The sequence below is a fragment of the Emydura macquarii genome, unplaced genomic scaffold, assembly GCF_026122565.2.
Source record: "Emydura macquarii macquarii isolate MOO-44397 ecotype Brisbane River unplaced genomic scaffold, CSIRO-AGI_Emac_v2 contig_3485, whole genome shotgun sequence".
NCBI lineage: Eukaryota > Metazoa > Chordata > Testudines > Chelidae > Emydura > Emydura macquarii.
Window position 1 is genome coordinate 771655 of NW_027133622.1, and position 23853 is coordinate 795507.

Below are 23853 nucleotides of genomic sequence, written 5' to 3' on the forward strand. Positions count from 1 at the left end.
CGATGGCAATGGTGGATTCTCTGTGCCTTGATGGCTTCCAGTCCCCACTGGAGGCCCCCCTGGATGGTGTTTTAGTTAAAATCACATAGCAAGGGCTCATGGTCTGACTGTTGTGTTGATGGCGATGCCCTTTCACTGTGGGAGGCTGCAGCTCTCTTGGTTTCCTGACACCTGATGTTGCAACTTGCCACCCACTTCCCCACCCACATACATCCCAGCCGTAATGCCCCCCCCCACCCCCACCCCAACCCGTATGGCCACTGCCTCAGGAAGACTTAGCTCTGCAGCCTCATTGGAAAAAATGCCGAGTGCCTGACCCCATTGCCATGGGCGATTGGTGAAGCCTCCCCTTGGGAAGACTAGCTCCCTGTCTTGCCTCTTCTGCACCAGGCCCTGCCCACACTCATCCCCGCTCTACCCCAGGCCCCTCCCCAGGATCCGCCTCCCTCTCTCCATCACATGCATCTTCCCACATGTCCCTGGATGACTCCTCCTCTCCTCTCCTTCCCCCCTACCCTCCCCGCTCCCCTTCCAGCATGAGCTGCCACCTATGTGTGCCTGGTAGGCAAGAACCGGATCAGCACAAGACGGGAGCTGCCCTAGAATGACTCACTCAGTCTGTTCCTCCCTCCCTGGCTGGTTATGGGCAGTAACCGTACCTACAGACCCAAGCTTTGCAGGGGTATATTAAACAGAGCTTGGGAGAGACACAGGACGTTTGGGCAGGAGGAAGGAGGGTTGCAGCAGCCATGGGAGAAGAGGTGAGCTGGGCGAGAAGCTCCATATCCCAGCAGAAAGTCCTGGTGGGTGGCTGGGCACCCTCCCTCTGTCCTGTGCCCGAGCTGAATGCTCATTGCTCACACACATTCCTACCATGGTGCTGCTCTGGCTTGTGTCTGCTGCAGCCACCCCTCCCATGCAGCCAGGGTCAGTGCAATGCTACACCAGCCCTCCTCTCCTCTCCTCTCACCTCCCCCATCTCCCGTGCTTGTTCAGCCCCCAGTACTACTATTGAAAAACCCCAGGTATCTTCACAGTGCTGAGCGCTCCCCAAAACACACTGCCCCTCCCGCCAAGCCCAGCCAACCTCCCCAGAACTGCAGCGCTACCCCTACCCCTAATTGTCAACAGCCTGCGATAAAGCTTTAAATGACGGATGGTCCAATGTCACACTGGACGTCTGGGATGGGGGGCCATTAATAAAACCCCAAATCTTCACATTGTTGGCTCAGCTTTCAACACCAAGCCATGCTGCTTCTTCCCTTAAATTTTATTTTCCATTTCCCTTAACTGGAAAACAAATGAGTGTCTTTGAAGGGACTCTTAATTGATCACTGAACATGCTGGGCTGTGCATGTAGGGTAGTTAATTCAATGGTATTTGTGGTACAGTACAGTTCATAAAGGAATCCAAGAATTTCAACGATTCCTCGTTTCACACAGGAATTGGGTGTGAGTTTTTTATGACGTGTCCTTTTAGAGAGACTTGTGTGTCCGTCCCCCCAACCCTCCGGACTATTATACTCACTGCCCATGAAGGTGGGTGAGGTAATTTATTGAACTGACTTCTGTTGGTGAGAGAGGCAAGCTTTCCAAAAGCCCCCCCTCTTTTAAAAGTGACCTGGCCAGCCTCCCTGTTCCAGCACCCTGCTTAGCTGAGTTGCTCCAGCATCATCACAGCAGCAGGAGGAGTCCCACAGCTGGGCCAGGTATAGGAGCCACTAGCCACCAGTCCAAAAGGCAGAGGCATGCAAATGCCATAGGCGATTACTGATTAAGTGGCACCAGCACAAAGTCCAAAGGAGACAAAAGTGAACTAGTCTCAGTGTTTCCTGTTAAAGTTTATTTTCTACTTATGCCCAGGTAGGCAATGATGCTACGTTTAGCAATCACTGAAGCAGCAACAAGTGCTCACTGTTCCCTGTTTGGAAATAAATCTATTACTTCTTAGAATCGGAATCACTGAAGATGAGGGTTGGAAGGGACCTCAGGAGGTATCTAGTCCAATGTCCTGCTCAGAGCAGGACCAACCCCAACTAAACCATCCTGCCCAGGGCTATAGATACAGACATGATCCTCTTACATCATGCGTTTATTCTCCTAAATGTCTCCCACCATTCCCACACACATTCTCTCTCTCTCTCGCTGTGAAATGTGTTTTTTTTGCCACTGGCTGGCAGTGGCCCAGCTGAGGGATTTCTCCTGCTGCTATGCCTGGCCACCCCACAGGAACCAGTGTTGTTATGTTTGGATCCTTGGAAGTTACTTGCACTCAGAGAGAAACCAGCAGCAGATACACAGAGAGATGTAAACACACAACAGGGTTTCTTGTACTACTCTAAGACCAGGCAGAACAGGCTGAGCTATCCCATAATATTCTGGCTTTGTGGCTACGGCAAAAAGCTAGGCTCTGTTGCTACGGCAACAGCTAGGCAGGACACAAAATACACAACAACTGGGAAAAGTGTTTTTCCCCCACTGGCTGGCCCCGCTGTGGGACTCCCGCCTCTGCTGCCTGTCAGTGCCTGGTGCCTGCTGATGCTGGAGCAACTCAGGTAGGGCAAGCGAGGGGGGGGTGTGGAGAAGAGAGGGGAGAGGCGTGAGCAGTGGGGGGGGGCCTCCTGGCACAGGGGAGGGGGCGACGCATGGAGGAGACAGGAGGGAGGTGGCAGGACAGGGGCAGCGGTGGGGTGGGGGGCGAGCGGGAGAAAGATGCCCAGGGCAGAGCCAGAACAACAGCAGAGAGGAGGAGGGACGCGGGAGCAGCAGTGAGGGGCCTAGCGGTGGGATTAGGGGTGGGCTGAGAGCAGATTCAGGCTGGCAGCACGGCAGCCAGAGCCCAGCCAGGCAGGCAGCGAGCAGGCAGAGACGGAGACAGGAGGAGAGAACGCTGCCCGCCTGGCTGAGGGAGTCCAAGCAGGGACCCTGGAAGCTGAAGAGGAGATACCGCTGGGGAATCCGCATAGAGCATGAAAACTTTTGCCTTACCAGCAGGGAAAGAGCGGGGCCACCACGGCCTCCATGCCTTCAGCATCACTGGCCAAAAAATGACTCTACCCATCGCAGAAACCTAACCACCGCTGCCCAGATTGAATGGAAAATTCCTTTCTTCTGAGACCCACTGTGGTCTCTGAGGCTGCTGTAAAAGACCATCATCAGATAATTGTAGTGACTCTGATAGCGCACTCCATAGGTCTCCAGGAAGGTCTCAGCCTCCCGAGACAGCTCTGCCATTAGCTCTGCCAACAGGGTCTCCTCTGGCTCCATCAACTCTGCCTGGCAGCGCTTCAGAAGAAACTTGTACTCCTCCCCGAACTGCTCCACCATGTTGCTCGGTGTCACCTTCAGACACTCGATCCTGCACTGGGACAGGGTGTCCTGCGTTGAGCGGGAGAGGAGGGGGAGAGAAGGAGGCCCAAGGCTGTTAGAAGGAACAGGTTGGCAACTCTGGCTCACCAATGTCCCCTCTGGCTACAGCACAGCAACTTCCCCTCACCCCCATGACTGAGATCAGGGCCCCCCGTTCTGCCAGAGTTGGAGTCTCCCATCTCTGCAGACACCCTGGGAGCTGGAGAAATGAACTCCCATCTCCTGCCCCAAAGCCAGGAGCATGTGGGGCTGGCCGGGATTGTTCCCTGGGGTTCTGCTGGCTGGGGGCACAGCTTCTCCCAGACTCACTTTCTCCCTCAGAAAGGCAGCGTGGTCTGTGCGTGCTCTGTCCATGGCACTTTGGTTGATGGTGTGACGCTGATAGTGCCTTCCATAGGTTTCCAGGAAGGTCCCAGCCTCCCGATTCAGCTCTGCCTCTAGCTCTGCCAGCAGGGTCTCCTTCTCCGGCTCCACCATCAGCTCCCGGCACCGCTCCAGCAAAAACATGCGCTGCGCCACGAACTGCTCCCCCACAACGCTCGGTGACACCCTCAGACAGTCGATCCTGCGCTGGGACAGGCTGTCCTGCGTTGAGCAGGAGAAGAGCGGGAGAGAAGGGGACCCAAGACTGTTAGAAGGCAAGGGCTGTGTAGCCTATAGGACTAGCCTGCTTATTTGCACATATATACATTCCCTCATAGATTTAAGCATATGTTTTATTATAACAGAGTCATAGATTCATATTAACGTATTATAGCTGTAATGCAAGAGGCCTGCAGGCCACATCCTGTATGAAATGCAGTTTGCATACATATGTCTGGGACCTTTGGCCTAGATAAGTAATGATGTGTTAAAGGATAAGGTGCATATATGGTCATAAATTTCACCCTAGATAAGTCAGGAGGCACCAAAACAGGTGGGGCTAGCCAGTTTATGCCCAAATACACTTCACAAGCACACCACAAAATCCCTAGCAATAGCCTGTAATAACAAAGGGAAGATGAGCGAATCATCGGAAAGAAGACATGTGCCAACAAAATGTAATAATCTGTCAGTTTATAGAATAAGTGTACCCTAATAATTTGGGGGGTGAAGAAGCCAAGTTTGGACGTAGAAGGAGGACCCATATACTCATATTATTCAAGGTATAAGAGGGGAAAACCAGGTTACTTGGGTGCAATCATCAGCTAATCCTTCTTTGAGTTTCTTCTCCTTTGGAACTTTTTTTGGTGTTTGTTAGGATCTTTTATTCTTACTTCATACTTAGTATTATCCGTAGACTTAATCTTATAGCTCTTAGCTCTCTAGCACTGCCTAGCTCTCCCACCCCCACTCAAGAATTGAGGTACTGAACATCTCTCTTGACGGGTTATCTGGGAAGGGTGTGAGTATATTAATCCAAAGTATACAATATATATGTATATATTATATGTGCCTTAGAACAGGACTGTAATTCTAACCATTATCCATTAGATTAGTCATTTGTCTGTCATTCTATGTCATTCAATAAAAGCCTGTAAAATATGCATATTCGGTTATCAGTGTGAGCTTTCCTGTCGCACACCCCGAGGGTCCTTGTAAAACTCTTTATAGCCTGATTTCAGGACTAGAACTCATTATCTTCTGATCAGATCCATTGACGAGCCTATAACCCCATTCAATTACAAAACGCTGAAAATCAGGCAACAGTCGGCACCCCTGGCTCACCAATGGCCCGTCAGGCTTCAGCTCAGCAATTTCCCCTCACTCCACTGACCGAGATCAGGACCCCCATTGTGCTGGGGTTGGAATCTCCCATGTTTCCTGCTATCCTGGGAGCCGGAGAGATGAACTCCCATCTCCTGCCCCTAAGCCTATAGCCCAGGGGGCTGGCCGGGATGGTTCCCTGGAGTTCCCCTGGTTGGGGGCACAGTTTCTCCCAGACTCACTTTCTCGCTCAGAAAGGCAGCGTGGTCTGTGCGGGCTCTGTCCATGGCTCTCTGGTTGATGGTGTGATGCTGATAGCGCCTTCCATAGGTCTCCAGGAAGGTCCCAGCTTCCCGAGAGAGCTCTGCCTCTAGCTCTGCCAGCAGGGTCTCCTTCTCCGGCTCCATCATTTCCTCCTGGCACCGCTCCAGCAGCAACATGCGCTGCGCCACGAACTGCTCCCCCACGATGCTCGGTGTCAACCTCAGACACTCGATCCTGTCCTGGGACAGGGCATCCTGCATTGAGTGGGAGAGGAGGGGGAGAGAAGAGGCCTCAAGGCTGTTAGAAGGGATGAGTTGGCAACCCCGGTTCACCAATAGACCCTCTGGCTACAGCACAGCAACTTCCCCTCACCCCCTGACAGAGATCAGGGCGCCCATTCTGCGGGGGCCGCAGTCTCCCATCTCTGCAGCCGCCCTGAGAACCAGAGAGATTAACTCCTATCTCCTGCCCCAAAGCCAGGAGCCCGTGGGGCTGTCTGGGATCATTCCTGGGGTTTCGCTGGCTGGGGGCACAGCTTCTCCCAGACTCACTTTCTCGCTCAGAAAGGCAGCGTGGTCTGTGCGGGCTCTGTGCATGGCTCTCTGGTTGATGGTGTGATGCTGATAGCGCCTTCCATAGGTCTCCAGGAAGGTCTCAGCCTCCTGAGTCAGCTCTGCCTCTAGCTCTGCCAACAGGGTCTCCTTCTCCGGCTCCTTCATTTCCTCCCAGCACCGCTCCAGCAGAAACATGCGCTGCGCCACGAACTGCTCCGCCACGACACTCAGTGTTACCCTCAGACAGTCAATCCTGTGCTGGGACAGGCCATCCTACGTTGAGCAGGAGAGGGGGGGAGAGAAGGGGGACCAAGGCTGTTAGAAGGGGCGGGTTGTGTAAACTATAGGACTAGCCTGCTTACCTGCACATATATACATTTCCTCATAGATTTAAGCATATGTTTTATTATAATAGAGTCATAGATTTGTATTAACGTATTACAGCTGTAATGCAAGAGGCCTGCAGGCCACATCCTGTATCAGAGCTAATGCAGTTTGCATACATACGTTTGGGACCTTTGGCCCAGATAAGTAATGATGTGTTAAAGGATAAGGTGCATATGTCGTCATAACCTTTACTCTAGATAAGTCAGGATGCACCAAAACGGGGTGGAGGGGCTACCCAGGTTATGCCCCAAATAAACTTCACAAGAACACCACAAAATCCCTAGCAATAGCCCGTAATAACAAAGGGAAGATGAGCAAATCATCTGGAAAGAAGACATGCGTCAATAAAACGCACGAAACTGCCAGCATATACAATAAGTGTACCCTAATAATTTGGGGGGTGAAGAAGCCAAGTTTGGATGTAGAAGGAGGACCCATACACCCATATTATTAAATGTATAAAAGGGGAAAACCATGTTACTTGGGTGCGATCGTCAGCTAATCCTTCTTTGAGCTTCTTCTTCCTTTAGACTTCTTTTGGTGTTTGTTAGGATCTTTTATTCTTAGTTCATACTTAGTATTATCCGTAGACTTAATCTTATAGCTCTTAGCTCTCTAGCACTGCCTAGCTCTCCCCGCCGCCACTCAAGAATTGAGGTACTGAACATCTCTCTTGACCTGGTTTTCAGGGAAGAGTGTGTGTATATTAATCCAAAATATACGATAGATATGTATATATTATATGTGCCTTAGAACAGGACTGTAATTCTAACTATTATCCATTTGATTAGTCATTTGTCTGTCATTCTATGTTATTCAATAAAAGCCTGTAAATTATGCATATTCGGTTATCAGTGTGAGCTTTCCTGTCGCACACCCCGAGGGTCCTTGTAAAGCTCTTCGTAGCCTGATTTCAGGGCTAGAACCTCATTATCTTCTGATCAAATCCATTGACGAGCCTATAATTTCATTCAATTACAAAACGCTGAAAATCAGGCAACAGTTGGCATGCCTGGCTCACCAATGGCCCATCAGGCTTCAGCTCAGCAATTTCCCCTCACTCCACTGACTGAGATCAGGGTCCCCCTTGTGCTGGAGTTGGGGTCTCCCATTTCTGCAGCCACCCTGGCAGCCAGAGGCATGAACTCCCATCTTCTTCCCTAAAGCCAGGAGCCCGTAGGGCTGGCCGGGATGGTGCCTTGGGGTTCCCTGCCTGGAGGCACAGCCTCCTGCACAGACTCACCTTTTCCCTTAGAAAGGCAGCGTGGTCCATGCGGGCTCTGTCCATGGCTCTCTGGTTGTGGAAGGTGATGGCCATCTGCGCAGGGAGGACAAGACTGGGCTGAGGTGCCGTTTATGGGACCCTGTCTCCACCTTGGGGCCATATCTTCCACTGCAGCAGCCTCACGTAACAGAATGACACCGTTATCTGATGTGGCAGAGACTTGGGGCTTCTAGTGCCGCTGGTCACCAGTTTGATCCTCACGGCAGCCCAGCCTCAGCTCCCTTCCCTGCCCCGACCTGCACTTTGCACTTGTGGCTCTGTCCGGTAGCTGAGGACTGTGGAAACCCCTGCACCAGCCAGGCTTGGCATGAGGCTGACGCCTGACAGCGCATCAGTGACACCGGATCCTGCAGGTCTGGTGGTATTTGGGGGCTGTTATCTATCTCGGGGAGGCAGATTGTTTGGGTGCAAATCTCAGCTCTGGTTTGGGGCTGGGGGAAGGGTACTGTTCTGGGCTGAGTTAAACCTTGCTATGAAGCAAGAATGACTCCGGAATAGTCTCTGCCGTGGCGCTATTCTGCAGCGGCTATTGCTGAGTAGTTATTTCGGAATAGCTAGGCTGGTCTATTCCCTTGTGTAGATAAGCCCTCCCACCACCAATTCTCCTCTAGAAGAGGGCCTGGGTAGCACCTGTCCCAGCTGATCTGAGTCTGACATCCAAGCCTGTAACAGGTTTACATTGGCGCCGTGGTGCTGGGCTCACACTCAGAAGGGGCCAGTGCCTGGACCGTGTTCCCATCCCCCACCCGTGCTCCACTGTGAGACCCCGCCCCCATTTTTCCCCTTCTCAGTGAGTCCCTGCCCACAGATTTTTCCTCTGCGCCCCCACTCCCCCATCCCCTGCTTGCTCCTCTCCGCCCCTCCCCTCTGTGGGAGCGGTGAGCGGGGCCTTAAGGGGAGAGGCTGAGTGGGGATGGAGCATGGCAGGGACTTGGGAAGAAGGGGCAGAGAAGGGGTGAAGGCTCAGGGCAGAGCTTGGGCAGAGTGGGAGGCCCACAAAAGTTTAAACCAACCGTGGTCCCAGCCTGGGGCTCCAGCATCTACACTGCATTAGGCGTGTCTGGGTGCAACCACCCGTATCCCAGACTCCCAACTTCCCTCCCCAGCTATGGCTGCCCTGTCCCATTGTTGGTGGTGCAACCTGGGAAAACTGGACTGTCCTCCTAACTTCACTGACCAGAGGAGAAAGGAAGATGACCTGTGGGATTGTGGGATACTTTCAGTGGCCTCCCAGAGGATGAGTCCAGCAGGGCTGTGTCTACATTTGAAAGCAACAAGGCTTGAACCCTGGCTCCCAGCTTGACTCTGGCTCAGACCCTCTACCCTGTAGGGCCCTGGGACCCGAGTCCCTGATTCCATTGTCTTCTGAGTCTAGGCTCTTGGGAACTGCTCTCCCACCAGAATGCCTGACCCACAGAGAAGAAAGGGGCATGTGAGGAAAGTGAACTACAGTTCCCAGAAGCCACCTTGATGGCACTACGAAATGGAAACGTTTGGGGGTTTTGCAGGAAACTCAATGGTTTTTGCAGAAAAACAAAAAAATCCCCATTTTCAGGCCATCTCTGATAAATGGCTCTCATTTTCACACGAATACCCACAGGATTGGTTCATGTTAGGGGTCTCATGGACTGGAGACATGTCCATAGGCTGGGTGATCCATCCAGAACCAGTCACCCTCTAGTCTACTTAAATTTTCCTATCCCAGAGTCCAAAAACCTGAGATTTTAGCAGATCCTTTCCCAGTTGCCTGCAGCAGGATGTACCCAGCTCCCAACACCACCCCAGCCCTGGCATGGAGAGGAGAGGGGACACACCCCATGGTCAGGCGAGAGGCAGAGACAGTACCTGACAGGGAGAGGAGAAGCCAAAGCGACATTTCTTCATCACATCAGATAAATTCTGCAAAGGAACCGAAACAAACCATCACATCACAGACTCCACAGGGCTTAGAAAGGCTGGGAACAGTGCTGAGATGCAGCCTCCTCTGGAGGTGGGGTGAGCTGGGGAACCGCCACACAGTGATGCCTGCTTGCACTGCTACAGACGGGGGACCGACAGGCTAGCAGCAAGAAAGGACCTGGGGGGTCACAGTGGACAAGGCTAGATAGCAGTTCAGCAGAAAAAGACCTAGCGGTTACAGTGGAAAAGAAATTGGATATGAGTCAACAATTGCAAAGAATACAGTAGAGGGCAACAAAATGATTAGGGGGCTGAAGCACAAGACTTATAAGGAAAGGCGGAGGGAACTAAGATTGTTTAGTCTGCAGAAGAGAAGAGTGAGGGGGGATTTGATAGCAGCCTTTAACTACCAGAAGGGGGTTTCCAGGGAGGATGGAGCTAGGCTGTTCTCTGTGGTGGCAGATGACAGAAGAAGGAGCAATGGTCTCAAGTTGCAGTGGGGGAGGTCTAGGTTGGGTATTGGGAACAACTTTTTCACTTGGACGGTGGTGAAGCACTGGAATGGGTTACTGAGGGAGGTGGTGGAATCTCCATCCTTAGAGGTTTTTAAGGTCCAGTTTGACAAAGCCCTGGCTGGGATGGTTTAGTTGAGGTTTAGTTGAGGTTGGTCCTGCTCTGAGCAGGTCGTGGGACTACATGACCTCCTGGGCTCCCTTCCAACCTTCATCTTATAGGATTCGATGATGGTGCATAGGTAGAAGGGTCATCATTGACTGCCAGGTGAGAGCATCCCCATCCCAATCCCTGCAGCACACTTGGCCTGTCCCCACCTTTATCTTGGCAGCGAGCTGTGTCCCGGTGAGCGTCTCCCCATGCGGGTCCGTTCGGATATGTTGGCCAACCGAACCTACCAGGGCAGTGACGTAACCCCTCAGGCTCTCCCGGAAATCCTCATCCATGTCTGCAAAGGGGAGAAAGGATGGACAATGGTGGGGAATGTAGGGCCTGTCTGATCCCCTTTCTCTCCACCTTCCACGCATGGGCACGAGCAGTGACCCAGTCGCATTGACCTGCACATGGCAAGGAGGTCAGAGCCGCTCTTCCGGGTCCGTTACCTCTCAGCCTTCCCGCGCTGACAGTCGTGATCCCCTTGCCAGGGAAGGGCATCAGGTAACAGCGGGTGCTGCTTCTGCTCAGCATTTCCAGAGCCTTGGGGTGTTTGCAAGGGGACATCGCCGTCAGCATCTGCCGGAGTCAGGGGGAATCGTTACATTGACACATGATACACAGTGTTAGCGTTAGCCAGAGCTGCTGGGCAGTAGGAGATGGTCTGTGAGAGCCTGCCTGGTTTGTGGCATATATTGGCAGGGGTGCAATGAATGAGGCAGGGGATGGCAGGAAGAGAAAGGAGTGGCTCCCGGTCCTGGTCTCCATTTCTCCAGCTCCCAGCCTCTCCAGACTTCTTGTCCCAGCCTGCTCCTTTCCCTCCCTCTGGCCTGGCTTTTTGCCTCTCCACACTGCAATGAATCTGCTTCCTCCTGCACGCTGCCTGGGCTTATTGTAAACATGGGGTGACAGGTGCCCCTGCTCTCAGTTCTAGCACCTAGACTGAGCAGGAATTACAGGGAGACTCCAGCGTTGCTTCTGCAGCCCTGGGCTGGAACATGGTCCATGCAGACGGACTCTTTGGAGATTGCAGAAGGGAAACTCTAGCACTGAGTTACTCAACCTTTTTGTGCTGGCGACCCCCTTTGAACTTCAAACACAACTGTGACCCCCCCTGAGTTGAAAAAATTGTGATTCCTCCGGTCTTACCTTTGGGCCTGAGCTGCCCTGGGATGAAGCATATAACTTAGCTTTGCTGTGTCCCCTGTGGTGAGGGGGCCCTGAGCAATTGTCTTGCTTGCCACCCAGTAACACTGGCTATGCACTTGTGAGCCCCGAACCCATCCTGCAGCCCCCCCTGGGGGTCGCACACTTCCAGTTTGAAAAACACTGACCTAGCAAATCTCTCCTGTACATTACTTGGCCTGTCTTGTTACTTGGCCAAATGTGGGGGGATTGTCTTGGGAACAGCCCATGGCAAATCTCTGACACACAGGCCACCCCCAGCCAAATGTCAAGTGCCTGCTCCGAAGCAGGAGGGTGCTAGAGATGTTTCAAAAAAAGGAACATCTGAATTTTTCCTTCAATATTGCCCAACCACTTGTCTTTCTTTAGCTGCATTCTCAGAAACAGCTGGATGGATCACTCAACGATTGCCTGGTCTGTTTGTTCCCTCTGAAGCACCTGGTGTGACACACTGCCCCAGCATGTACACCCTTATGGTGTGATTGTGTATCATTCATGTTCACCCTTGTAGTGTAATTGTGAGCCAGAGAGATGTGTAAGCAAACTAGATATTAATCGATTTCTTACTAATATTTGCCAATGAATTTTTTTACTGCTTGGTATAAGTGAACTCCATTTTGTTAGGTTCCTTCATTCTGCTATTTTTCTGAACCTTGGATTAGTTGCTTTTTGGGTATGAGTGAGGAATGTGTGTGGGGTTTAAATAGACAAGGAGAGAAGCCAGCCTAAACCATTCGGACAACAAAGAGGGGAATAAAGATGCCAGCTGCAACTATCACCCTGACCCTGAAGGCTGAAGAATACAGATAACAACGCCACAGCACGGGAGAATCCATCCTAAGAATGGAACAAAATGTGAAATAAGAAAAGGAGAGAGAACGCTTGCTGTTGACTGGTGCCCGGCTACCATACAGAATCTGAAGGCAGTAGGACACAGCAAGACCCACAGACTTACATGAGAGCCAGCAACTATGAAAATGGGTTAAGAACATGGAAACTTTGAGTCCATTCTGCAGTTATCTTCATGGACCATCAGATTGTGCACCGAGAGAGGTCTGGCTCCCACATTGTGCTCAGCCTATCTTGCCAGTAGGCTGGCTTGAGCAATGCATAATAAGGACTGGTCATTATACTATATCACCCTCCACAACTCTTGAGTGTGTGAATGTGAATGTGTGAATGCAATAGTTTTTTAAGAATTTTTTTGTATTTACAATAAACATGGCGTATTGCCTTGTCCCCTGAACAGATCCCACTGATCATTTCTTTTACAAGTATAACATAATTGTGCATTCTCTAATGCAAAGTATGTCACGTAACATGTTTTTGGAATGCTCATGGTGTACTGAACCTTATTGTTATAGTAGTATGTTTTTTGCAATATCACATGTATGGCTATGAAGCTCTGCTATGTAATATTCCCAAATATGTGTCTCATGGCTTGAAGCAGATTCAGGCAAAACCCTTCAAAAGCAGAGAGGTAGCTCACGCCTCATGAAGGCATGCGTAAAACAAACCAGTTCTGCCAGAAACAATGGACTAGCCTAAGCACCGATAAGGGATACTCATCTGACTCAAATGGAGGAATCTGTAGGACATTGTCTGTCACCTGACCCCAGGGGGTGGGGAAGGAACATGTTAAAAGAAGAGCTGTTTTGCAGTCTCTCTCTCTTCCTCCTCCATCCTCAAACAGGACCAAAGAACTGAAACGCTGACCTGGGGAGAGCCTGGCTGCAGGCCGACCACCCAGCCAGTGGTGAGAGTCATCTAAGACTGAAGGGTTGTTGAAAGTGTTCACCTTAGTTTAAAATGTGTTTGGCTTCTTTTTCATCTTGTAAAATCTGATCTACCTAAAATCTTTCTGCACTTAATACATTTGTTTGTTTTATCTAAAGCAGTGTGTGTGGTTTGAAATGTATTAAGAATTCCATTTCAAGTGACAAGGCTGATGCATATCAATTTCTTTGGTAAATTGTCAAACATATGAGCTTGCAGGGTGCAGTGTGCAGCACGTACACTATAAAATGGCAATTCCTAGGGTTGCTTCTGGGATTGTGGGGTTTGGCCAGGGTCATTCTAATCCCGAGTGGCTGGTTAGAAGCTCTTTCACTTAGTGAGGAACAACTTGCTTGCTGGGGGCTGTGTCTGGACTGCCCAGGAGGGGGGTTCACACAGCAGAGCAGAGTGAGACAGGCTACAGGAGTGAGGGTTTGGGGTGACACAGCAATACACCAGTCCAGATTGCAGAGGGGAAGGTCACACCTGGGATTGACCACTGTCAGAAGACAGGATAATGGGCTGTGTGGACCATTGGTCTGACTCGGTTTGGCAGTTCTCATGTTCTTATGGAGAAATACAGAAAGAATTTAGCATGAGGCAGAGAAGAAGCATGGAAAATTTCAGCCCGAACAGTCAAAGGTTGGTAAAGCAACTAAAAAAGGGTTCTTATAATGGGATTTGTCAGGCAACTTTTATCCAGGATGGTGCTACCAGCCCCCTAGAAGGGAAAGGCCCCATATCCCAGTTCCCACCCCCATGAGCCCCAGAGTCACCTGTCTGACATCTCTCAGATAATCCTTCCCACCCTGGTCTCCAAGGTCCAGGGAGCTGCTCCAATCCCGCACCAGCAGGTCTAGGTGCTGCAGGGAAGACAGGAGGGGAATGGGGGTCACTGGGGTGTGGGAGGAAGCTGGGATGGGGAGAAGGACATTGTCTGGAGGGAAAGCCTCAACCCTTGGGGAATGGGGCAGGGGATGCCTAGGGCAGAAACAGGCTGTGGGGTGGGGGATGGGTCTTCAGCGTATGTGCAACATGCCCAGCCATTTGATAGCATCGTCGTCACCAAGGTGGAGAGCTGACAGCCTGTCGTCGACGTAAGTCAGCAGGCCCTCATCAAGGCTATACATCATAGTCTGACGATGACCACAGCTGGCTCGCAGGTCGTTAGAGCCACCCCATCTGAAGCGACCAGCCACACAATTGCCCTGACCTGTTCGAAACCAGCTCAGGTGCCTTGGCAGGTCCAAACCTGGTGGTCTGATGGTGGGGTCAGTGACAACTGAGGGATTCGCTGAGCGCTCGTTGTGCCAAGAGATTCCACCCGCATGCCCCACAGTGCCATAAAATGACCATAAAGGGCGTCTGGAAGGCAGGTGAGCTGGCGGGTGGTGGACGAGGTCTGCATAGAAAGGCAGGTCGCCGTTTTCATGGCTCGCAGCCAGCAGCGAATACGGGGCAATGCTGCGTTACTAAGTATTGGCAGCCATGGTAACAGAGTTGCATGGAAAGTCCCTATAACAATGCAAATAAGGGAGGGGTGCTATGGGGGGATATGTGGGGCAGGGCGGGTGATGAGGGGTGACTCCATCTCACCTGAATAGGCTCCAATCCGTAGGCCTCTCCCACCACTTCAGCCACATGCAGAAACATCTGCAGAGCAAAGGGAAGGGTGGGGGTGAGTCTGGGGCTCCACAGGCATTTACCATAGGGAGGAGGGGACCCTGCCTGTAATCAGAAAGGGGTCTGACAGCCCCATCTCCCCATCTTAGCCGCTCCCTCCACCCATTACAGAGTGAGGCCCGGCGAGTGTGAAATGAAACTGGATTTGGACAGAGACACTTTCATGGGATGGAGACAAACAAGCTGGACCCGGCCAAGGGTGTGTTCAGTGAGGCTGGGGGGCCACAGAGATCTGATGCCAGGGGATGCCCATTGGTGCACACCCCTCCTCCATGCACTGCGCCCCATGGAGGGGCACGTCTGGTTCCAGGGCTCGTCCCCTCTCTCCAGGGTGCTCTGTGGAGTTGCGAGGTGGGTCGGGTCAGTGATCCCAATGAGGGGTCCTTTCCCCACGATGTTCCTCGGATGCACCTGCACCCCACACAAACAGCACTGCCTCAGGCTGACGGACGTCACCAACACTCTTTGCACAGCCCCAGGCTCAAACCACCGCTGTATTCATGCCTTGAATGATCTCAGCCATGCCGCTTTTACCTAGGCTCTCCCCGGGCCACCGTCACTCTGTGTTAACCAGGTTTTTGCAGTGACTGGACCCAGGGCAGCATGCATGGATACAATCCCTCCCCGAGCCGACCCGTCCCATGCAGAGAGATTCCACCCGCCGGAGTACGTCCGAGGGCAGGATGTACCAGATGCTGCAGGTGGTAGTGACCTCACTAAGGGCGCAACCTGGAGGGCTGTTGTTGGGTAAGAGCCTGAAGAGAAGAGCAAAGCAGAGCAGGGTGCAGAGTGACTGCCCCAGGCCCTGGCCCCAGCAGCCTTCCCATCAATGGCAGAGCGGGGCTGAAGGGGAGTGATGGGTCCTAACTTTGGCTCAGTGGCCAACCCCAGACACCTGGGAGCAGAGAGCCAGGCTGGGCTGTGTGGGCTGACTCAAGAAACCTACGTAACCGTGGGAGAGTCAGTTTCTCTCCAATGGACCTCAGTTTCCCCACAGGATCAATGGGGAGGGAAAATAACCCTGTGGGGCCAATGGAGAAACCGGCATGGCCATGATCTGTGTCGCCTGCTCTGCCTCACCTCCAGGTATTCGAGATCCGTGTCCTTAACCCGACTGCCAATATTCAGTATCTGCAAATAATCATGAGACAGACAGAGCTACAGCCACGAGCAGTGACAGCCGGCCCGGGACACATCATCCCCCATGGAGCACAGCAACCCCTAGTGCCGCACAGGGTATTGGGGCCAGCCCTGTCTGCTGAGGGAGAGCGCCCCCTACTGAATACCCGCCGCACTCCCTACAGCACTTCACCCCCTGCTGGACACTCTCCCACTCCCTGCAGTACAGCAGCCCCAGCTGGACCCACACTCCCTGAAGCATAGCGCCCTCTGCTGGATCTCCCCACTCCACTCCCTGCATCACAGCATCCTCTAGTACTACACGGGGCATTTCAGCCAGCCCTGTCTGCTAAGGGAGAGCGCCCCCCGCTGAATGCCCACCCCACTCCCTGCCACACAGTGCCTCCTGCAGCACTGCGCCCCCTGCTGGACCCCCACCCCGCTCCCTGCAGCACAGCCCCCTGCTGAGCCCCCCAACCTGGTAGGAGCTGAGCAGCATGGACAAGGCGGAGAGTTTGATGCTGGTCTCCTTGTTGCTTTCAATGTCCATGGAGCCCTCGGTGTCTATCAGCAGCACGGCCACCTGGGGGACAAGAGTGACAGCCCAGGTCAGCTCTCAGCTTTGTCCAGTAAGTCACAGCTCCTCTGCTTCCCACAGCCTGTCCCCTGCTCAGCCCCAATGGCACCTGGCATCTTGTTCCAGCCTGCCCCAGTGTTAGATCCCTCCTCTCACGCTTCTCCATCCCCCCATTATCCATCCCGCCAGGTTATCCTGGGGCCTTTCCATGTCTCCATCCTTCCCTCCCTATTTCCCCCATTCCTTCTGTTCCCAGCCCTCTACCCTCTTCCCTCCTCCCCATACCCCCATGACCTCCTTCCCTATTACTTTGAACCCCCAACACAACCCCACTTACTTTGTCCCCCTCGGTCAGGACCCAGAAGGGCTGACTCCATGCCCACACCCCCTCAGTGACTCTGTGTGTGTCCATGCGCCACTCAAACCCCTCCAGGGGCTCATCCTCCCGGCCCATCCACGACCCTTCTCTCGCCTCCTGCCAGAAGGAAACACAGGCGTGAGGAGTGGGAGATACCGTGCAGGGTGGGAAAGGAGAGTGACTGGTCCCCCCGCACCCAGGATGCAAACGCTTGGGCGGGGCAGCGGCAGAAACAGGGGGTAATTGCACTAGTGTGGGGTGGGGAGAAATACATGGTGATGGGCGTACCCAGAATCTGACAGACAGATCAACAGAACCACTGCCTCCTAGACAGAGAGACAGACAGACACACTGAGTTCTAAACAGACACACCGGCAGACAGATAGACATTCTTGGGGACAGACAGACAGACAGACACTAATATCAGACAGAATTCCAGGCAAACAGACACGCTAGGGTCCAGCCGTGGCCCCACCTAACTGGACATGTTGGGGGGTGGAGGGTGGAAGGGTGCTCACAGACTCGTGCATCTCAGGGCCCTCCAGCAGGGGGAACAATGGGGCTGTTCATATCCACAGCTCACAGAATTACAGAACTGTGGAAGATGAGGCTTGGAAGGGACCTCAGGAGGTATCTAGTCCAACCCCCTGCTCAAAGCAGGACTAACCTCAGCTGAATCATCCCAGCCAGGGCTTTGTCAAGCCTCAGCTTAAAAACCTCTAAAGATGGAGATTCCACCACCTCCCTAGGTAACCCATTCCAGTGCTTCACCACCCTCCTAGTGAAAAACATTTTCCTAATGTCCAACCTAGACTTCCCACACTGCAACTTGAGATCGTTGCTCCTTGTTCTGTTATCTGCCGCCACTGAGAACAGCCTAGCTCCATCCTCCCTGTAACCCCCTTTCAGGTAGTTAAAGGCTGCTATCAAATCCCCCTTCATTCTTCTCTTTTGCAGACTAAACAAGCCTAGTTCCCTCAGCCTCTCCTCATAAGTCTTGTGCTCCAGCCCCCTAATCATTATTGTTGCCCTCCACTGGACTCTCGGCAACTTCTCCACATCCTTTTTGTAGTGGGAGGGGGGGCGCCGCAAACCTGGACACAATACTCCAAATGTGCCCTCACACAATGCCGAATAGAGGGGAATAATCACTTCCCACGATCTGCTGGCAATGCTCCTACTAATGCAGCCCAATGTGTTATTAGCTTTCTTGGCACCCAGGGCACACTGTTGACTCATCTCTAGCTTCTTGTCCACTGTGACCCCCAGGTTCTTTTCTGCAGAACTGCTGCCTAGCCCGTTGGTCCCCAGTCTGTGGCTGTGCATGGGATTCTTCCATCCAAAGTGCAGGATTCTGCACTTGTCCTTGTTGAACCCCATCAGATTTCTTTTGGCCCACTCCCACCCGTTTACACTCACCTGGCTCTGGAGCCAGCGCAGCAGGTAGTTCATCAGGAAGGATTTGCCCCGGCGCTGCTCCCCGACGATGGACACCAGGCAGACGGGGGCAGCCCCCACCTCACCCTGCTCCAGGCAGTGGCTCAGGGCCTCTTCATCCAGGATCGGGCCCCCTCCCTCATCCAGACGCACCAGCTGCACCGGGCGTCCTGGCTCTGGTTGAACTGCTAGCCCCTGCAGCAAGGACAGAGCAGGGTCAGAGCTGGGACCCCATCCCTGAGCCAGACAGGAACCTGCCCCCGGATCAGATCCCTGTGCACCATTTCCATCCCCTGTGAGACATCCTTCTTCAACTGAGGACACCAGAACTGGACACAGGATTCCAGCAGTGTCACACCAGGGCCCAATACAGAGGGAAAATAAACCTCCCTGCAGTTTCTTGTGATTCCCCTGTCTGTGCATCCTTAGCTGTTTTGGCCTCAGCGTCTCATGGGGGATCACGGGGGGCTGATGATTCACTACAGCCCCCTGCTCTTTGTCCGCATCCCTGCACCCCCGAGAGAGCCCCCAGCCCGTGAGCATGGCTGACATTCTTTGGCTGTGTCACGGCGCGTGTTGTTTGCTTGTGCCCAGCAACCCTAGCGATGGGGCTGTTGGGGAAGCCAGGCTTTTCTCTGCTACCTACGGCCTGTCAGACACTGTGTGCTGGGGGCTAATAACGGGCTGTGTCGTTCCCGGCAGGAACACAAGCCCCCAAGAGGAGGCTGATCTTCCAGTCATTCAGTGAGCTGGGAGCTGATGGGCTGAGCTTTCCTCCTGGTGGAGTGAGAGCAAAATCACCCTCACACCTGTAAAGCCTTGGGGGTGGGTGGGGAAACTGAGGCACAGAACGGGGAAAAAACATGCCCTGCCCTAACTCCCCTCTCCCAGTGCTGGACTTTGGAGACAGAGCTCCAAAGTCATCTCTTTTTCTGCTGGAGCCTCTCCCCAGTTTCCCAGCCTGGGGTCCCTCCCAGCCACCTACATACCCGGAAGGGACCTGCTCTACCCATCCTATCAGCAGTGATGCCTGAATGAGCTCCAGGGCCGGCCCGATTTGTTTTTTCATCCTAAATGGATTTTTCCCCCCAAGATAGATTGAAAATGGGAATTTTATTTCCCTCCTCTTAAAATAGAATAGAACTTGACCATATATTGCAAGGGGTGGTACCGGTGAAGGGGGGCCATACAGGTATAATTCAGCCTACCAAGAAGCAGGAAAGGGAAGAGGTGGCTCTGTCAGCATATGGAGCCATAGTTAGGGAAAGAGGGGGTGTGGAGCTATGGTTGGGGGTGATTGAAACTCTATTGACATATAGAGATAGGCCCAGCTGGTGTGAAGGGCTACAAATACAGTTATGGAAAAGGAAGCCAACTGGTGTGAAGGGTTATGATTTTATGCTTGCTTGTTTAGCCTAATAAACCTATCGCATAGCCTGCAGATTGGACTCTGGATTGTTGTTTTCTGGCAAACTGTGTCTGGGAACTGAGAGGGAAAGGGCAGGGAGTCCTAACACCTTCATCTATGGATAAAATCTATCAGGTTTTCATTAACAGAAGAGCTTCCAGAATTGCAGGACATTTGCGGTTTTCCTGCAATCCCCAGCTGCCGGAGGCATGGGATTGCTGCGCTGTTAAACCAAAGCAGTGAGCATCCAGCTTGCCTGTTTCCAGCGCTCAAACCTGAGGTCTGGTGGGGGAAGCTGGAAAGGGGGCTCTAAAGACCAACAAACAAATAGAGAGCCCCTCTTTTTGGGGGGTGAATAGCTGAGGGGCAGCACTACTTCCACGGGTTAGCTTATGACTGTAAATGTCCTGATCATGGCTAACATAAGACAAGCCACATTCTGGGGGACTCCACTTGCACAGGAATTTGCCCTGATTTTAGCTGGTTTAACTGGTTAGAGTTCTACCGTATCTCAAATCATGGCGTGAGCCAAAGCAGGCAATGGTGGGGGTAGATTAGCTGCTGTCTCTGCCTGTCTCTCTGCTGGACAGACAGTGAGGTCTCAACTGTCCCTGCCCTGCAGGAATCTGACCCCCAGCCACTGGGAATCTCCACCCCACAGAGAGCCAAGAACTCTCATGTAACCTGGCAATGCTTTTGGCCTTCCTTTTTAGGGAGGGTTCTATCCTTGGCTCTGGAGAGTTTGGGATTGTCATCTGAATAGTGACAACTGGAGCAGGGAATGGGACATGTGGCCTTTCCCTTCCATGAACTGACAGCTCCCACAGTGTCTTAGGTGTTCGTTAATTGCTGCAATTTGCATTTCACTCCTTTGGGCTAAGCAGAGATCAGGACAGGCCCTTTCCTGGTCTCCCAGCTCTGTACCATGGCCATCACCTCATTGCCCGTATTAGTTCTCTTCGTCCTTTGGGCCTTGCACCTGCACACTGAGGGACCTCGTGATTTTCAAAAGGGGCTTAATAGAAAGAAGCAAGAGAGAAGGAGAGATACCAAAGGCCATTTCACCTTCTGTGCCCACACACCCTCACACATTCCGTCTCTTACCATGTCTGCGCTGTGCTACGCGTACCCTGGGTGGTGAATTTCATGGGTTTATAACACTTGGCTTTGGGATCACTCCTACCCGCTGGTAATGTAATTTACTCAGAAGCACTGCTCTGATTCCTCAGTCATAACTCCATAGTGACAAAGCTTCGAATCTGGGATGTGCCTTGGTTTCTTCACTAAGAATCTCATCCATGCTCACTAAACCAGAAACCTAACCAGCATGTGGTCATGTGACGCTCCTAATGATTTGAAGATTGGTAGTTGTGACCAATGGAGATGTGGCCCTTCCTGTAAAGATCTCTGTACCTTTCGTCACCATATAATTCTGGCAGATTTCCACCCCGCCTTTTTGATTTATGTCCTTCCCTCTAGTCTCGTTTTTCGTCATGTACACTTTTGGCATGGTGGCCATTTTGAAATATGTTCATGTAGAGCATTAGAACTGCTTGTGTGTGTGTGTGTGTTTCACTTTGACAGCCATTTTAAAGGTTAGAAGAAAAAAGATTTTTTTCAGAAGAAAATAGGCTTCTTATGCATTTTAAACAAAGTTTATCAACAGAGGAATAAAGTGGTAAAGCAGGAATATGTTAATAGGCCTTTTTAGAAAAAAAAATTTTTATGCATTAGGTTGTTTTGAAATAAAGTCTGAAAAATAATTGTTTTTTGAAGTAAAGTCATTACAAATTAGCAACAGAACATGTGCTTTTAGAGAAAAATAATTTTATGAATTTTGGCTATTTTGAAATATAGTTTGAAAATAATTGTATGTCTTTAAAAATAAAGGCATTAAATATTAATTATCCATTTTTATTGAGAAAATAAAGCAGGGTGGGGTTAAAGAAGACACAAAGTGAGAGATGCTGTAGAACAGCTGAGAAAAGCAGAAGCATTTCAGCCTGTTAGCAAAAAAGAGAGAAAATAAATTCAGAGAAGCAGCAAAGAAAGTTTTAAAACAACAGAAAAGAAAGAAAGCCTGCATCACTGACCAAGTGGTGGAGAGAAGAGAAAAGCAGCTTATCTGTGCAGCTGCCACTAGTCAAATGCCAGTAACTCCAGGACAGTCAGCCTTGGGCAAACAAAATTCCTTGCCTTTCAATGACTAGGTCAGGCTGAGCTGATGATTGTGGTTGTCCATGTCACTCAGCAGATAGTGTTGAGGGAACCCGTGGAAAGGGGTGTATCTGCCATGAGCTGCCTGGAGTGGTTGCCTGCAGGACCAGGAGAGAAGTAGAGGTCCCTTGTGTCACGCTGTCTGGATAAGGGGGGCCCTTGAAGTGTATTCAGGAGCTCTGATTGCTCCTTTCTACATCAGTCTCGCGTTGGGGGTGTTAAGTGGGCTGGCTTGAGTGGGGGGGGCATTTAGTATATTGTGTGACATCAGTATGGCAGGATCATGATAATGCGTGTGAAATATGTCTGGTATTGTTAGGAGGGATATATCATGCTGAGTAAGATAATAATACTCACGTTCATGTAGTATATGTAAAATTAAAGTTATGAATGTATTTGATATTTCTGTATGTCAGTTTGGGCTGGCTGGGACGCACCCCAGACAGAGAGGCAGCTAGACAATAGCCTGATTAATGGCCCATCAAGACACTCACAGATGGGAGGGGCCCAAGCTCACCTGAAGAATCATCAGGATCGGCCCATGTGACTCTGGACTCCAGTTTGGGTCTTGTGACTGTCCACAGGCCGCATGGCCGAGGGAGGGGGTTTATAAGATCAAACCACAGGATCCATCTTAGTCTATGTTCCTGTCCAGCTGCTGACACACACCTACCTCTGGATCAATTCATCTTGCAACTGAACCGAAGGACTTAGACCCATCCAGGTACTGGATGTGTACCAGAGGGGACTATACAAGCCTGCAACTCCACATTTCTTCCAGAAACCTAATGTATATGGACTTTTAATCATCTGTATGTATGTGATTGCTCTAATCCTTTAACATTTCTCTCATGGTTTATGTCCTTCTTTTTACAATAAACTTTTAGTTTTAGTTACTAGAGGATTGGCTGGCAGCATGGGATTTTAGGTAAGATCAAAACTTACATTGAACTGGTGCTGTGGCTGACCCCTTGGGGTCAGAGGTAACCTTTTTAGTAAAGAGCATAGAGTTTAAGTAACTGGTCTCTTTACCGGACCTAATGCTGATTTGGGAGCCTGGAGCTGAAATGCAGTAAAGGGATCTGTGTGCATTTGTATACTGACTTCTGTGGGGATTCAGAAGTGCAGTTTGTGGCTGGTTGGGAAGTCTTGCTTTAGTGCCACCCACCCATGCTGGGAGAATCTGCTCTCCTTTTACAGCCTGCCCTGACCTTGGCATTTTCAGGGGGCTACCCTGGACACAGACGCGTCACACTTTGAATAGAAGCACAGGCTGGTGGATTAGAAAGAGGAGCTGGGGCTTGCTGGTGAGAGACAGGGACAGATAGTCAGAGCCTGCACCGATAACCCCAGATTAGGAGCCAGAGTGGGTGTCCATAGGCTCTTTGCTTGAGAGACAGGGAGCGAAACAGGGGCCTGCTAACCCTCAGGGGGTGAAGGAATGTATTGGTTATGAGGGCCAGCATGGGGGGATACAGCAGGGGAGTGAATGGCCAGCAGGCGATAGGGGGGATATGTCAGAGGGTGAATTCCCAGCAGAGGACAGTGGGGGAATACAGCAGGGGAGGGAGTGGCCGGCAGGGGACAGTGAGGGAATATAGCAGGGGTGGAGGATGGGTGCCCAGCATGGGGAGAGGAGGATAGAGCAGGGGGAGTGAGGGTCCAATGTATTAACTTAGATGGAAAATTTGGGCTAAAGGTGTTGACATAACCCAGTCACTGCCCAACATTACAGCGTTGAACAAGGTCCGAGTATTGGACACTACTGGGGTCACTCCCAAGGGTCTGGCTAAAGGCCAGGCATAGACCAGACCCTGTGAATACATGACAGGGTGTGGGAGGGTGCAGGGGCCTGGGCTCTGGTGTGGCCAGGGGGCACAGGGCCAATAAGAGCTGCTGACAGTGTGTTAGTGCGGCACTCTGACTGAAAACAACACCCTAGAAACCCCCATATTCAGCGAGGTCAGATAATGATGATGTCTAC

General features: G+C 51.7%; 1 protein-coding gene across 1 annotated transcript in view; it reads right to left on the bottom strand.

Moving 5' to 3' along the window:
• Nucleotides 1-548: 548 nt before the first annotated feature.
• The window catches only part of LOC137144787 (uncharacterized), an 88809-nt gene continuing 65504 nt past the window's right edge, over nucleotides 549-23853 (bottom strand). Inside the window, exons 22-35 of the mRNA XM_067535277.1 lie at nucleotides 18227-18439; nucleotides 16787-16924; nucleotides 16351-16455; nucleotides 15834-15884; nucleotides 14667-14723; nucleotides 13847-13933; nucleotides 10559-10688; nucleotides 10274-10404; nucleotides 9390-9443; nucleotides 7503-7577; nucleotides 5870-6145; nucleotides 5297-5572; nucleotides 3678-3953; nucleotides 549-3377 (exon numbers count right to left, since the gene is read on the bottom strand). Coding sequence (XP_067391378.1) covers nucleotides 3033-3377; nucleotides 3678-3953; nucleotides 5297-5572; nucleotides 5870-6145; nucleotides 7503-7577; nucleotides 9390-9443; nucleotides 10274-10404; nucleotides 10559-10688; nucleotides 13847-13933; nucleotides 14667-14723; nucleotides 15834-15884; nucleotides 16351-16455; nucleotides 16787-16924; nucleotides 18227-18439 — 2214 coding nt within the window. The 3' untranslated portion in view covers nucleotides 549-3032. The remainder of the gene's footprint in view (nucleotides 3378-3677; nucleotides 3954-5296; nucleotides 5573-5869; nucleotides 6146-7502; nucleotides 7578-9389; nucleotides 9444-10273; nucleotides 10405-10558; nucleotides 10689-13846; nucleotides 13934-14666; nucleotides 14724-15833; nucleotides 15885-16350; nucleotides 16456-16786; nucleotides 16925-18226; nucleotides 18440-23853) is intronic.